Here is an 11,715-nt window from a genome sequence, read left to right on the forward strand (position 1 = left end):
CTTTCTCATCGGTCATGGCTCAAACGTGCACGCGACCCGCCCGAGTGATGGGCTCACCGCAATCGCGCTTGCGGCACAGAATGGTCACGAACCCATCGTCGGCAATTTGTTGACCCACGGTGCGGTGATGGACGTGGAATCACTACTGCGCGCTTCCACGAACGGTCATTTGAACATTGTGAAATTATTCGTCCATCACGGATTGGATCCCAAAATTTCTGACGCGTATGGATGCAACGCTCTGATGAGCGCCGCTGCGCATGGACACGCGGACCTCGTTCGATACTTGATCAAGCAAGGTGTCGATGTGAACGCGAAGCAAGTTCATGATGGATTTTCAGCATTGATGCTGGCGAGTGATGAAGGTCACGTCGAGGTTGTACGAGTACTTGTGGAGAGTGGCGCGCTGCTTGACGCGTACTGCAAATCGGATGGGCAAACGTCTCTCACGCTGGCGACAAGGCGCGGTCATGTCGACACGGTGCGCGTGCTCTTGGAAAACGGTGCGAGTGTGGACGCGACTCGCCCGCTCGAAGGAGATGCCACTTTGTTATCCGCGGCACGAAGACATGATTTGTGTATCATTCGCGTACTACTGGAGTACGGCGCAAACGTTCACGCCACTGGTGTCGACGGAAGTACGGCGTTAAGTTTGGCGTGCGATAACGCTTGTGATGACGACGTCGAGATCGTGCAGGAACTTATTCGAGCCGGTGTGAGTGTGAATCGCTGTCGTGTAAACGGTCTATCTCCGCTAATGCTGGCAGCTCGTCGCGGAAATTCAAACATCGCAAAGGTATTGTTACAACATGGAGCAAACGTAGACGCCGTGTGCGACGACGAAGGGTCGTCCGCGCTGCTTTACGCCTCTGTGCGCGGACACGAAGATATCGTTCGCGCACTCATCGACGCTGGTGCCAACGTCAATGTCGCGCAAAAGAAGGACGGGTACACCGCGCTGATGCTGGCGGCTTTACACGCGCACGCCGATGTCGTTGAAACGCTGATACGTGGCGGCGCGGATGTCAATGCGCAGTGTCCAGACACGAGAATTACGGCTCTGTGGCTCGCGAACGGACACGAAACCATCATAAAAGCGCTGACGCGAGCGGGCGCGATGCAGTCGCCAGTCGACGACGTCTACGAAGCCGTGCTCGGATCGCACTTTTCTCTGCGGTTGAAAGATTTATGCCTTGTCGTCCTGCGGTCCGTCTACGAGCGAAGAAGCGAATGTCCAGCGAGTTTCATGGAGGATACGCGCGAGCGGATGAAGTCAATGTGCTCAGTCGCGCTGGATCACGCTCAAACGCGACTTGAGGACTGGCTCACCGCGATTGATGAGTGCGCCGTCCACATTCCCGAAGGAATATCGATCGCCGTGTACAAACTCCTGCGGAGCGCGTACGACGAACTTCAACAATACGAATAATCGTGCGTCGAGTCGCGTGTGTAAGGAAATCAACGCGCCCTGGTACGCACCTGGACGTACCGCCGTCGCGCGCGCGCGCCCGAGACGGTCCCACCCCTCGAGTGAGGACCGGTGAAAATGGCATCGAACCGCCCACCAGTGGCCCGCGCGCCGACGCGCCCGTCGCGCGGTGGCGTCGTCATGGGCAAGCGCGCGTCCGCGCCCACGCGCGATGCGACGCCGCCGACGACGACGAAGAAACCGCTCGGCGTGAAGGACCTGTCAAAGTTCAAGGGACGGCGCTTCGGCGTGGACGAGTCAAAGTGCACCATGTTCATTCGGCAGTGGCGATGGAAGCGAGAGATGAAGAGCGACCGAGAGCGCTTCGAGGAGGCGTACGAGTACCCGTCGAACGCGATGACGACTCAGATTTCATTGAAACAGCGCAAGTATTCGACGAAGACGTCCGTTCACGGGTTCGCGTCGACGGTGTGGGACTCGAGCATCGTATTGGCCAAATACGTCGAGCGAACGCTCGGCGGAGCGTCCTCGTCGTCCGTGAAGACGGCGCTCGAGCTCGGCTCGGGGTGCGGTTTAGTGAGTTGCGTTTTATCGCGAATCTGTCAAATCCCAACCGTCGTCGCGACGGATTTGGAGCACAATTTGGATTTGTTGAGAGAGAATTTGGAACGAAACGCGCCGAGCGCGTCGTGCGCCGCGCTCGAGTGGGGAAAAGACGCCGCGTTAGGGAACGTCAAGTTCGATCTGGTCGTCGCGAGTGACGTCGTTTACGTCGAGGAGGCGATGCCCGCGCTCGTGGAAACCTTGAAGCGTTTTTGCACGCCGAAACACACTAGAGTCGTCTTCGCGTACGGCCGTAACCGTCAGGCGCTGGAGACGTTTCTTAAACTCTCTCGAGACGCCGGTTTCAGCTCCCCGAGGTCGATTTCAAAGACGACCGAGTGCGATGAGTTATGGACGTGCACGGACGTGGACTTGATCGAGCTCGAGCTCGAGCGATGACGAGCGTAGGTAGACGGACGTAGGTTGTGAATGGAGTGTAATATTTTCGAATTGCACGCGAATCGTTGCACGCGTCGTCGCTTCTTACTTCTTCGGCTCAGCGTTCACGTCGATGCTCTTAAACTCTTTCCAGCAATCGAGGCTCACGCGCTTGCACATGCTCTTGATCTGGGAGTTCGGACCGAGCTCGAACATCTTCGTCTTTTTGTCGCCGACGAGATTCTTCATCGTCTGCTCCCACTTCACGGGCGAGACGAGTTGTTTGGCGAGCAAATCGCGAATGGCGTCCGGATCGCTGTCGGCATCGATCGGCATCGCGGTGACGTTTGAGTAGATCGCCACGCGAGGCTTATTGAAAGTCGCTTGCGACAGAGCTTCGCGAAGCTTGTCGCTCGCCGCGTTCATGCGAGACGTGTGAAACGCGCCCGAAACCGCCAGCGACGCCGCCTTGATCGCCCCGGCAGCTTGCGCTTGCTGCTGCACGACGTCCAAAATAGTCTTGTCACCCGAAACAACGCGCCCTTGCGGGAACAAAAAGTTGGTGATCTCACACACGGCGGATTGATCCGAGGACTTGGCGGCGTTGACGATTTCCTCAAGCTTGGAATCGTCCAAGCCGACGACGCTGAGCATGCCGTGTGAGCCCACCTTGGCGGCCTCGCTCATGGCCTCAGCGCGTGTCTTCACAACCTTGAACGCATCTTCGATGCTTAGGACGCCGGCGAAAACCAAAGCGGCGTACTCGCCGAGAGACAAACCGGCGCACGCGTCGCACGCGGCGACGACGTCCGGATCGACGTCTCTCAACTTTTCTAACGCGACGAGATTCGCGAGCAAAAGCGCCGGTTGCGCGTGCACGGTGTCGTCAAGTTTTTCTTTCGGTCCGTTCACGCACACGTCGCGTAAATCGTATCCCAGAACCTTGTTCGCCGTCTCGCACATCGCGCTCACCGCGGGTAACTCGAGCAGGGAGTCATCGCGCAACATACCCACCGCCTGCGAACCTTGACCCGGAAATAAGAACGCGTAGTGCTTTCGAAGCTTCTTCTCGTCCTCAACGATAGATTTCGCATCGAGCATTCGCCCGTCGTGCTTGAAATCGTCGCCGATTTTGAGTTCCGGTTTGGGCTTGTCCCGTCGCTCGGCGATTTCGGCTTCAATCTCCGCCTCGATCTCCGCGCGCTTCACCCGACGTTTCTCCTTGAACGCCGCCTTCTCCGCGCGCGCGCGCTCTCGTCGAGTATCTTCGGGGAAAACTTTCACGAAATCCTTCGCCCACGTGCGAACTTCATCCAGGCCGTAATCGTACAGAGCCCACCAATCGGCCAGACACGGGTGCGGTTCGGGTCGCTTTTCGACATTCGCGTACTTCTCCACGAGCTCAACCAATTGGTCGTGCACCTCCTTGTCCTTCTTCACGAGCTCGAGCGGGGTCTTCCGTCCTGGATTCAAATACGGGTCGTAATCCTCACACTTGATCGTTGGATCGGCGCCCTCGGATAAGAGGTACTCGAAGATTTCCAAGTACCCGTCGAATTGCGCCAAGTACGCCGCGCGATGCAGCGGCGTGAATCCCTTGGAATCTCTCTGATTGATGCACTCGGGGACGTGTCGCAAGATGTGGTGCACCATATCGAGTTGTTTATAAGTCACCGCGAAGTGAATCGGTGCCCCCGCGCCGTTGTCCTGGGTCCAGTAATACGGATCCGTGTCCATGATGAGTTTCAACTGCTCCGGGTCCCCCAGGCGCACGCTCGAGTAAAACGCAAACGGTTGAAACTTTGGCTGCGGCGGGTACCGCCCCGTGGCGGTCATGTCGCGAATGCCGAATCTGTGATTCACCATCTCCACCGTCGGCGCGCGCGCGGCGACGCGGTGTGCGACGACGTCGACGCCCGCGTCGTCGCTCGAGCGTTTCTCGAGCGTTTCGCCTCGAAAACACCAGGAAAAACCGACGCCCATACTGTGCTCGTCAAGAGCCCATCGACGCGCTCGATGTGTTGACAAAACATACCGATGGGCTTTACAACATTTTTTGACCTTGCGAAGGCTTTTAATTTTTAATCAAAGAGCTTGCATTGAATTCAGTTCTTCACCGATTACCCGTTACAAAAGTTATTACTCGTATCACATTTCGCGGAGGCATTTCCTGTAGCAAGCTTCGCACACGCGCCCGTCACCATCTCTTTGGGGATGACTCACCTTCCCTCGAGAAACCGCACGCGAGCATAGCACGCACGTGAACGGTGGTTGCTTTGCGAGTAAAGTGATTTGGTAGCATCTTGCGCACACGCGTCCATCGCCGTCTCCGCGGTAACTTTGTTTCCCTTGCATCTCTCTGTCGCACTCAAGGCACTGAAACTGAGCGAGGCATTTCCTGTAGCAAGCGTCGCACACGCGCCCGTCACCATCTCTTTGGGGATGACTCACCTTCCCTCGAGAAACCGCATGCGAGCATAGCGCGCACGTGAACGGTGGTCGATTCGCCCTGCTTGCTTTTTGGTAGCACCCAACGCACACGCGGCCATGGCCGTCTGCGTGCCGGTAACTTCGCGACTTTCCTTGCGGAAAATCCCCAACGCAAATTTTGCACCGAAAAGGCGGTTTTAACGGTGGCTGATTCGCCCTGCTTGCTTTTTGGTAGCACCCAACGCACACGCGGCCATGGCCGTCTGCGTGCCGGTAACTTCGCGACTTTCCTTGCGGAAAATCCCCAACGCAAATTTTGCACCGAAAAGGCGGTTTTAACGGTGGCTGATTCGCCCTGCTTGCTTTTTGGTAGCACCCAACGCACACGCGGCCATGGCCGTCTGCGTGCCGGTAACTTCGCGACTTTCCTTGCGGAAAATCTCTGTCGCACCGTCCGCACGTGAATGCCGGCAAAGTCTTCGTACATCGCGTCTTCTTTCCGAATGTCTCTCTGATCTCGTTCCACGTATAATCGCGGGTGACCCCTCTGTTATGGCACACACCGGGCTGAGAAAAGTTCATTCCGACGACGCCGTCCGCGGTGTGCTCGTGCAAGGTCCCGTAGTGCGCGGTGAATACCGCTTCGACGAAGAATCCGGCGCTCGCAATCGCGCGCGCGACTTCCAAAATCGACGGCGTCGACGCGCACGTTTTCACGTACGTCTTCGCCAACTCGACCGCGCTCGCTTCATCCTGTCCGTGAATGACCCACAAACTGCATTGAAAATCAGCATCAGCATGGTCGTCGTCGCCCTTTTGGGCTCGTCGAACGAGTGCGTGTCCTCGCTGCATGTCGTGCGCGCGCCCGTCGCCGAGCAGCGCCGTCAAGTGCTCGTTGATTCGTCGCTCTACATCGACACTTTCCCCGACGTACGCGAACACGAGTCCGTCGTCGGTGCGAATTCTGTAGTGATAGCACCCGCGTACGTTCAGATATCGCACCATCGATCCCATGGCCGTCTCGACCTTTTCCAAAGCCTGACGCAACTCGAATTCGCTCGCTTTCAGCGCCATCGCCGCGACGCGAACCGCGTTAAGATTTTGACACGCATACGTTGACTCCGCCGCGTTGAGCGGGGAGGACCACTGTGCGTTTGTTGAACTGGTGGTACGTCGAAATGCACGTTGGTGACACGCTTCATCATCATCCATCATGTCGACCTTCGGCAGCCCCGTCGCCGCGAACAATGGCGCTCCTCTCGCGAGCCAACGCGCGAAACTGTCCCGCGTGCACGCGCTCGGTGAGACGCGCGAGTGAATGTCTGAGATGATGCTCTCGAAATCCACGCCGCGCACCGTCTCATTGTTCATGGTCTTGGCGCACAATTCGGCATTAAACACCTCCAAGGTGACGACCGGTGCTCCTCCGAGTCCGTCCCCGGCGGCGCGTGTGACGTATTTCAACGCGAGCGTCGTCGCCGCCGCGACACCACCAGCGGTATCTTTGGGCGCGTCGTTCTCCACCGGCGCCTCCAATCCGACTCCGCTCGCCGCCTTCGGCACCGCCTCGTCTCGCCTCGCGGCGTTCGTGACGTCGCCGAGAGCGACGCGTGTCGCCTCCGCCGCGACACCACCAGCGGTATCTTTGGGCGCGTCGTTCTCCACCGGCGCATCCAATCCGACTCCGCTCGCCGCCTTCGGCGCCGCCTCGTCTCGCCTCGCGGCGTTCGTGACGTCGCCGAGAGCGACGCGTGTCGCCTCCGCCGCGAACGCGACGCGCGCGTTCGCCGCATCCGACTCGGCGTCCGCCTCGGCTTTGGCTTTAGCTTTGGCATCCGCGCCACCGCGACCCCCGACTGGCCAACCAACACGTGCGTTAGCAGCAGATGACGCTTCCACGAATGCCTCACGGTTTCGCTTCCTCAACCCCGCGAATGCGTAGTCGTATCCACCGCGGTATCCCCGCGGCATTGCTCCCGTCCTGCGCGTCCACGGCGGACAGTTAGTTATTAATCCGCCATCGGCGCGCATCGAACGAACGCGTCACCGTCGTCGACGCCGTCGCCCGCGCGCGCGCACCGCGACGTGAAACAAATCGACGCATCCTTGCGCGCGCGCCCGTCGTCATCGCGCGCTCGCGCGCTCCCCGGCGGCGCGATGCACGCGCCACCGGGGAACAGCGCGCGCGCGATGCGATCTCGACCGATCGCCCCCTCTCCGCGCCGCGACTCCGCGTCGCGCCGCGCATCGTCCGCGAACGAGACGTACCTTTATTCCCTCGTCGATGTCGTCGCGCGCGCGCGCACGGAACGTTCGCGTTCGAGGCGAATTCGCGCGCCGCCGTCGCGCGCGACAATTCGAAATCGCGCGCGCGCCGAGTGCCGACGCGACGACGCGTCGTCGCCGTCGCAGGCGTCGCGTCGCGCGCGGCCGCATCGCGTCGCATTTTTTTTTTTTTTTTCGCGTCCGCATCGCGTCGCCCCCCGCCGCGACGCGTCGCCACCGGACGCATCGCGGCGGGGTGTGCCGCTCGGCGTCCGATGCGGACGCGACGCGTCGACATTTTCCAAATATTTTGAAAACTGAGTGTCAACGGGGGACGTTACGTTTGATAGCGAGTGTACCATCGTGGAGATCTCAGCTCCTCAGTCGTGACGGAGAGTATACCTTAGGTAGTATTATATTAGATTTTAGAAAGATTTTCGACAAAGAACGCGTGTAATGGCAATCAATCGCGAAGCGCAGGCGAACGAAAAGTAAATGACGGGTGCGCGTCTATGAGCATTCAATCAACAGTCGTTATCGTCGAAAGCGCACGCGGATAACCTAAGTTTTGGTGCGTAATTCCAAAAATCAAAAAAAGTGGGCCACACTGGGATTTGGTTTTCAATTCTCTCGTCATTGAGGACTTTGGAGCACACTATGGATTTATGACCCTATTTCAACTCGGGTCGTGCGCGGGGTCAACATGAATCGGAAACGACGACGCGCGCGGCGGCGCCGTCTCCGAACTTACTTCTTGCTCGATGTGACGTTAGCCTTCCCGAGTCTTGAATAAGTGATCGACGCGCCTCATGACTCTTGAAGGGCTCGAACCTCCGACATTCAGATTCGAAGTCTGACGCTCTTCCAACTGAGCTAAAGAGCCCGTGTGGGCACCGTTCACGACTCGTCTGATACCCCAGTCGAGTCCGACCGGCTCCGCGCGCGTGGTTTCGCAAAACTTACGGGTACTTACGGGTCCGTGTCGTGGATCCTCCCGCCTCCCCCGCGTCGACGCGCACATCGACGCACCGCCGCGCGCGATGCTCGCTCGAGCGCGCGCGCGCGCGGTCGACGCGCTCGCCCGCGCGGCGCGCGCCGAGGCATCGACGAAAGCGAGCTCGGCGTCGACGACGGCGCGCGCGAGAGAAGGACGGATGATGATGTCGACGTCGACGCCTTCGCCGACGCCGCGGTCGACGCCGACGCCGGGGGCGAATAAGGGCCCGATCGGATGGACGTCCTTGGCCCTCGTCTCGCTCACGGGCGCCGGATTGCTGTATTACTACGACGGCGAGCGACACCGGAGGCTGGACGCGCGCAAGGCGGAGGCGAATCAGGCGACGAACGGGTTCCAAACCGTCGTCGCGGGAGGGAAAGCGGCGGTGGGTGGGGCGTTTACGCTCGTCAACGCCGCGAATGGGAAGGCGTTCACGGATGAGAATCTCAGAGGGCGGTTCGCGATCCTATACTTTGGCTTCACGCACTGCCCGGACGTGTGCCCGGATGAGTTGGAAAAAGTAGCCGCCGTCGTGGACGACGTCGACGCGCGGTTGAGAGAGGCGAAAGAGCACGTCGATGGTGACGATACGTTGACCGTCCAACCGGTGTTCATCACGATCGATCCGTATCGGGACGACAAGAGACGCGTCGCCGAGTACGTCAAGGAGTTCCATCCAAAGATGATTGGCTTGACGGGGACCGAAAAGCAAACCGCCGACGCGGCGAGAAAGTATCGCGTGTACTTCCGAAAGACTGGTGACGAAAAGGCGAAATCCGACTATCTGGTCGACCATTCCATCATCACCTACCTCGTCGATCCGAACGGGGACTTTGTCACGTTTTACGGCAAGAACACGACGGAGAAGGAAGTCGCCGACTCGATTTTGGGTCACGTCCGCGCGTTCAGGAGCGCGGCGCGCGGAGAAAAGTAGCGCACGCGCGGCGGCGTCGATAGATAGATGTATGACCGAATCATCGTACGAGCGTATTGATCACTAACAAAGTTTCTCGAAACACTCTCGAACGTTCCCGTCCCGACTCGTCGAACGACCGCCGCGCGCGCTTTTTCCCCTCACTGCGCGTCCCTCTGAGACTCATGAGTAACGCGAGCGCGCAACCGGGGAGCGCGACCGGGACCTCCACCCCGTTCGCCACCGTGAACGTCAGTCCCTTCTTATGGTGCGTTCGCGATGACCCGGCGCGCGTCGTCGTCGTCGTCGTCGTCGTCGTCTCGTCGATCGGTCGGCACCTCGGGAGAAAACGTCAAAGATCTTCGTTTTTCGTCGACGACGCGTCGTGAGAGGTCACCGAGGGGTGATCGACGTCGTCTTCATCTTCGCACGCGTTCGATGATCCACGACGCGCGCTGGGTGATCCACGACGCGCTCGACGAAAGACGATTGAGAAGGGCGCAAAGGGCGCGCGACGGCTCGGCGAAGCGCGCTTTTTGACGCGTACGTCACCGCGCGCATCACACTGACGGGTCGTCGTCGATTTTTTTCGCTCCTCCAGGAAGACGTGGAACTTGGTGACGGACGAACAGTCGAACGATGTCATAGCGTGGAACGAGAACGGACGGACGTTTACGGTTTGGAAGCCGGATGTGTTGGAATCCGAGTACTTGCCGAAGACGTTCAAGCACTCAAACTTCGCGTCATTCGTGCGACAGCTGAACAACTACGGGTTTCGAAAGTGTCACAGCGATCGCTACGAGTTCGGCGTCGAGGGTTTCGAGCGCGGGAGACCGGAGCTGTTGACGACTTTGAAGAGGCACGACGCGCCGAGGTCGAAAAGAGGCGGCGCGTCTTCGTCGACTGCGAAAAAGGCGGGTGAGGGCTCCGGCGCCGGACGCGGCGGTGCCTCCAAAGGTCCTTCGTCGCTCGCACTCAAGGGTGATTCCTTGGAGCTGGGACACTACGGCGGTCTGGCGAATGAGCTGGAGTTTCTCAAGCGCGACCGCGCGTTGTTGGTGCAAGAGGTGATGCGTCTGCGAGACGCGCAGTTACTACAGAGGGAAGAGGTGTCGAGGCTCCAGGCTCGGCTGGAGCACACGGAGAATTTTCAAACTCAAATGCGACAGTTCGTCCAGGCGGTGCACGACGGGGAGAACATCTCGAGCGCGCTTCGCGAGAGCGGCTTGGCCGGGGCGAACGCCGCGCTCAGCGGCTCTCGCAAGCGCCGCGGCGCCCCGAGGTATCTCCCGGCGCTCGAGACGGGGACCTCGGGGCAGACCCCGAGCTCGAACGACGCGGAGGAGCATCCGCTCGGCTCGCTCGGCTCGCTCGGCTCGCCCATCGGCGCGCTTTCTCTCGAGGAGATTGCGGACGACGATTTCGGCATCCCGTCGACGACGCCCGGGGGAACGACGCTCACCCTACCGTGGAGCGACTTCCTTCCCGACGATGACGCGCCGACGAATGAGAGCCTTCGATCGATGGTGGAGCAGATGGCGCGCGGTGAAGACGGCAAGTTCTCCGCCGACGCGCTCGAGGCGGGCGACGACACATTTTCTGCGCTCGCTCGCATGAACTCCGAGCAACTCAATCGTCAGCTCAGTCTCTCGTTCCTTGACTCGGACGAGATGAACGACATGGTCCGCGAGCTTAGAATTGAGGACGACGAAGCGAAAAAATCCACCAAGAATGGCGCGTCGAAGAGGCAGGTGCGCACGTAGCGGCTTCTTTCGTAGCCCGAGGCGTCGGTTCGTCGGTCCGAGTACGAATCGCCCGCCTCGTAGCGTAAAATAACTCGGATGAAATTCTTTAATCGCACGATTGATGATTCTTTCTAATGATGACGACGATGCTTTCGACGACGAACGCCGAGACGACGACGAACGCGGCGACGACGACGACTACGTTCTCGGTGCCAGAAAACTCAACCCCAGCGCGCGCTCCGCATCGTCGTCGTCGCCTAGACGCACCGCGACGCCGTTCGCGGGACCTTCCTCGGCTTCCTCCGTCCCCGCGGTCTCCGTCGCCCTCGCGGTCGACGGAAACTCGACGCGTCCGCGCTCCGCCGCGCTCTCCAACTCCATCTTGGCGATGAAAATCTCTCTTCGCCGCTTGCGCGCGTACAGCGCCTTTCGTCTCGCGCACGATCGACACGTCTTGAGCGGACCGTCGAAAGCGCTCGCGTCGTACGTCCTCTTACACGTCGAGCACGCGCGCGGTTTACTCGGATCCGTCGCCGCGCGCGCCTCGCGCGCCTCGCGCTCGCTCTTCGCTCTCGCCCGCTTCCGCGCCAGCGCCGTACTCGCGCGCGCCGCGGCGTCCCGTTCCGTGGTCTCCACCACGCACGCGGCGTCTCGAAGCAACCCCAAGAGCGGCTCGTCGCCCCGCGCCGTCATCCCGCGCGCCCGCGCCCGCGCCCGCGCCCGACCCCCGTTCGCCGCCACCGCGTCTCCCCACGCCCACTCGCGCCGCACCACCGCGACGCGTCGCCCCCCCCGCGCGCGTCCGCCGTTCGCACGCGCGCGCGCGCCCCGCGTCGTCCCGTCGTCCCGTCGGACGTCGTCTCTCCGGTGTCGTCGTCCCGTCGGACGTCGTCGGCGTCGTCCACCGTCGCGCGCGATCGAACGCGCCCACACCGCGCCCGCGCGCGCGTCGATC

At 60.4% G+C, this 11,715-nt stretch overlaps 7 protein-coding genes across 7 annotated transcripts; 4 read left to right on the forward strand and 3 right to left on the reverse strand.

Moving 5' to 3' along the window:
• Positions 1-127: 127 nt before the first annotated feature.
• OT_ostta20g00010 (Ankyrin repeat) lies at positions 128-1,429 on the forward strand (the record flags this gene model as incomplete). The annotated part of the gene is made up of 1 exon (XM_003084334.1): positions 128-1,429. The coding sequence occupies one exon, from the start codon at positions 128-130 to the stop codon at positions 1,427-1,429; it is 1,302 nt and encodes a 433-aa protein (XP_003084382.1).
• A 180-nt stretch (positions 1,430-1,609) lies between these two features.
• OT_ostta20g00020 (Nicotinamide N-methyltransferase-like) lies at positions 1,610-2,431 on the forward strand (the record flags this gene model as incomplete). The annotated part of the gene is made up of 1 exon (XM_003084335.1): positions 1,610-2,431. The coding sequence occupies one exon, from the start codon at positions 1,610-1,612 to the stop codon at positions 2,429-2,431; it is 822 nt and encodes a 273-aa protein (XP_003084383.1).
• Positions 2,432-2,515: 84 nt separating this feature from the next.
• OT_ostta20g00030 (Ankyrin repeat) lies at positions 2,516-4,393 on the reverse strand (the record flags this gene model as incomplete). The annotated part of the gene is made up of 1 exon (XM_003084336.2): positions 2,516-4,393. One exon carries the CDS (start codon positions 4,391-4,393, stop codon positions 2,516-2,518), a length of 1,878 nt encoding a protein of 625 aa, XP_003084384.2.
• Positions 4,394-4,558: 165 nt separating this feature from the next.
• On the reverse strand, positions 4,559-6,811 carry OT_ostta20g00035 (hypothetical protein; the record flags this gene model as incomplete). Its single annotated transcript, XM_003084338.2, has 1 exon — positions 4,559-6,811. The coding sequence occupies one exon, from the start codon at positions 6,809-6,811 to the stop codon at positions 4,559-4,561; it is 2,253 nt and encodes a 750-aa protein (XP_003084386.2).
• A 1,454-nt stretch (positions 6,812-8,265) lies between these two features.
• OT_ostta20g00050 (Thioredoxin-like fold) lies at positions 8,266-9,036 on the forward strand (the record flags this gene model as incomplete). The annotated part of the gene is made up of 1 exon (XM_003084340.2): positions 8,266-9,036. One exon carries the CDS (start codon positions 8,266-8,268, stop codon positions 9,034-9,036), a length of 771 nt encoding a protein of 256 aa, XP_003084388.2.
• Positions 9,037-9,200: 164 nt separating this feature from the next.
• On the forward strand, positions 9,201-10,778 carry OT_ostta20g00060 (Heat shock transcription factor family; the record flags this gene model as incomplete). Its single annotated transcript, XM_022984725.1, has 2 exons — positions 9,201-9,283; positions 9,617-10,778. The coding sequence occupies 2 exons, from the start codon at positions 9,201-9,203 to the stop codon at positions 10,776-10,778; spliced, it is 1,245 nt and encodes a 414-aa protein (XP_022840597.1).
• A 180-nt stretch (positions 10,779-10,958) lies between these two features.
• OT_ostta20g00070 (Transcription factor, SBP-box) lies at positions 10,959-11,453 on the reverse strand (the record flags this gene model as incomplete). Its single annotated transcript, XM_022985210.1, has 1 exon — positions 10,959-11,453. The coding sequence occupies one exon, from the start codon at positions 11,451-11,453 to the stop codon at positions 10,959-10,961; it is 495 nt and encodes a 164-aa protein (XP_022840598.1).
• Between the last annotated feature and the right edge of the window lie 262 nt (positions 11,454-11,715).

The sequence above is a fragment of the Ostreococcus tauri genome, assembly GCF_000214015.3.
Source record: "Ostreococcus tauri WGS project CAID00000000 data, contig chromosome 20, whole genome shotgun sequence".
NCBI lineage: Eukaryota > Viridiplantae > Chlorophyta > Mamiellophyceae > Mamiellales > Bathycoccaceae > Ostreococcus > Ostreococcus tauri.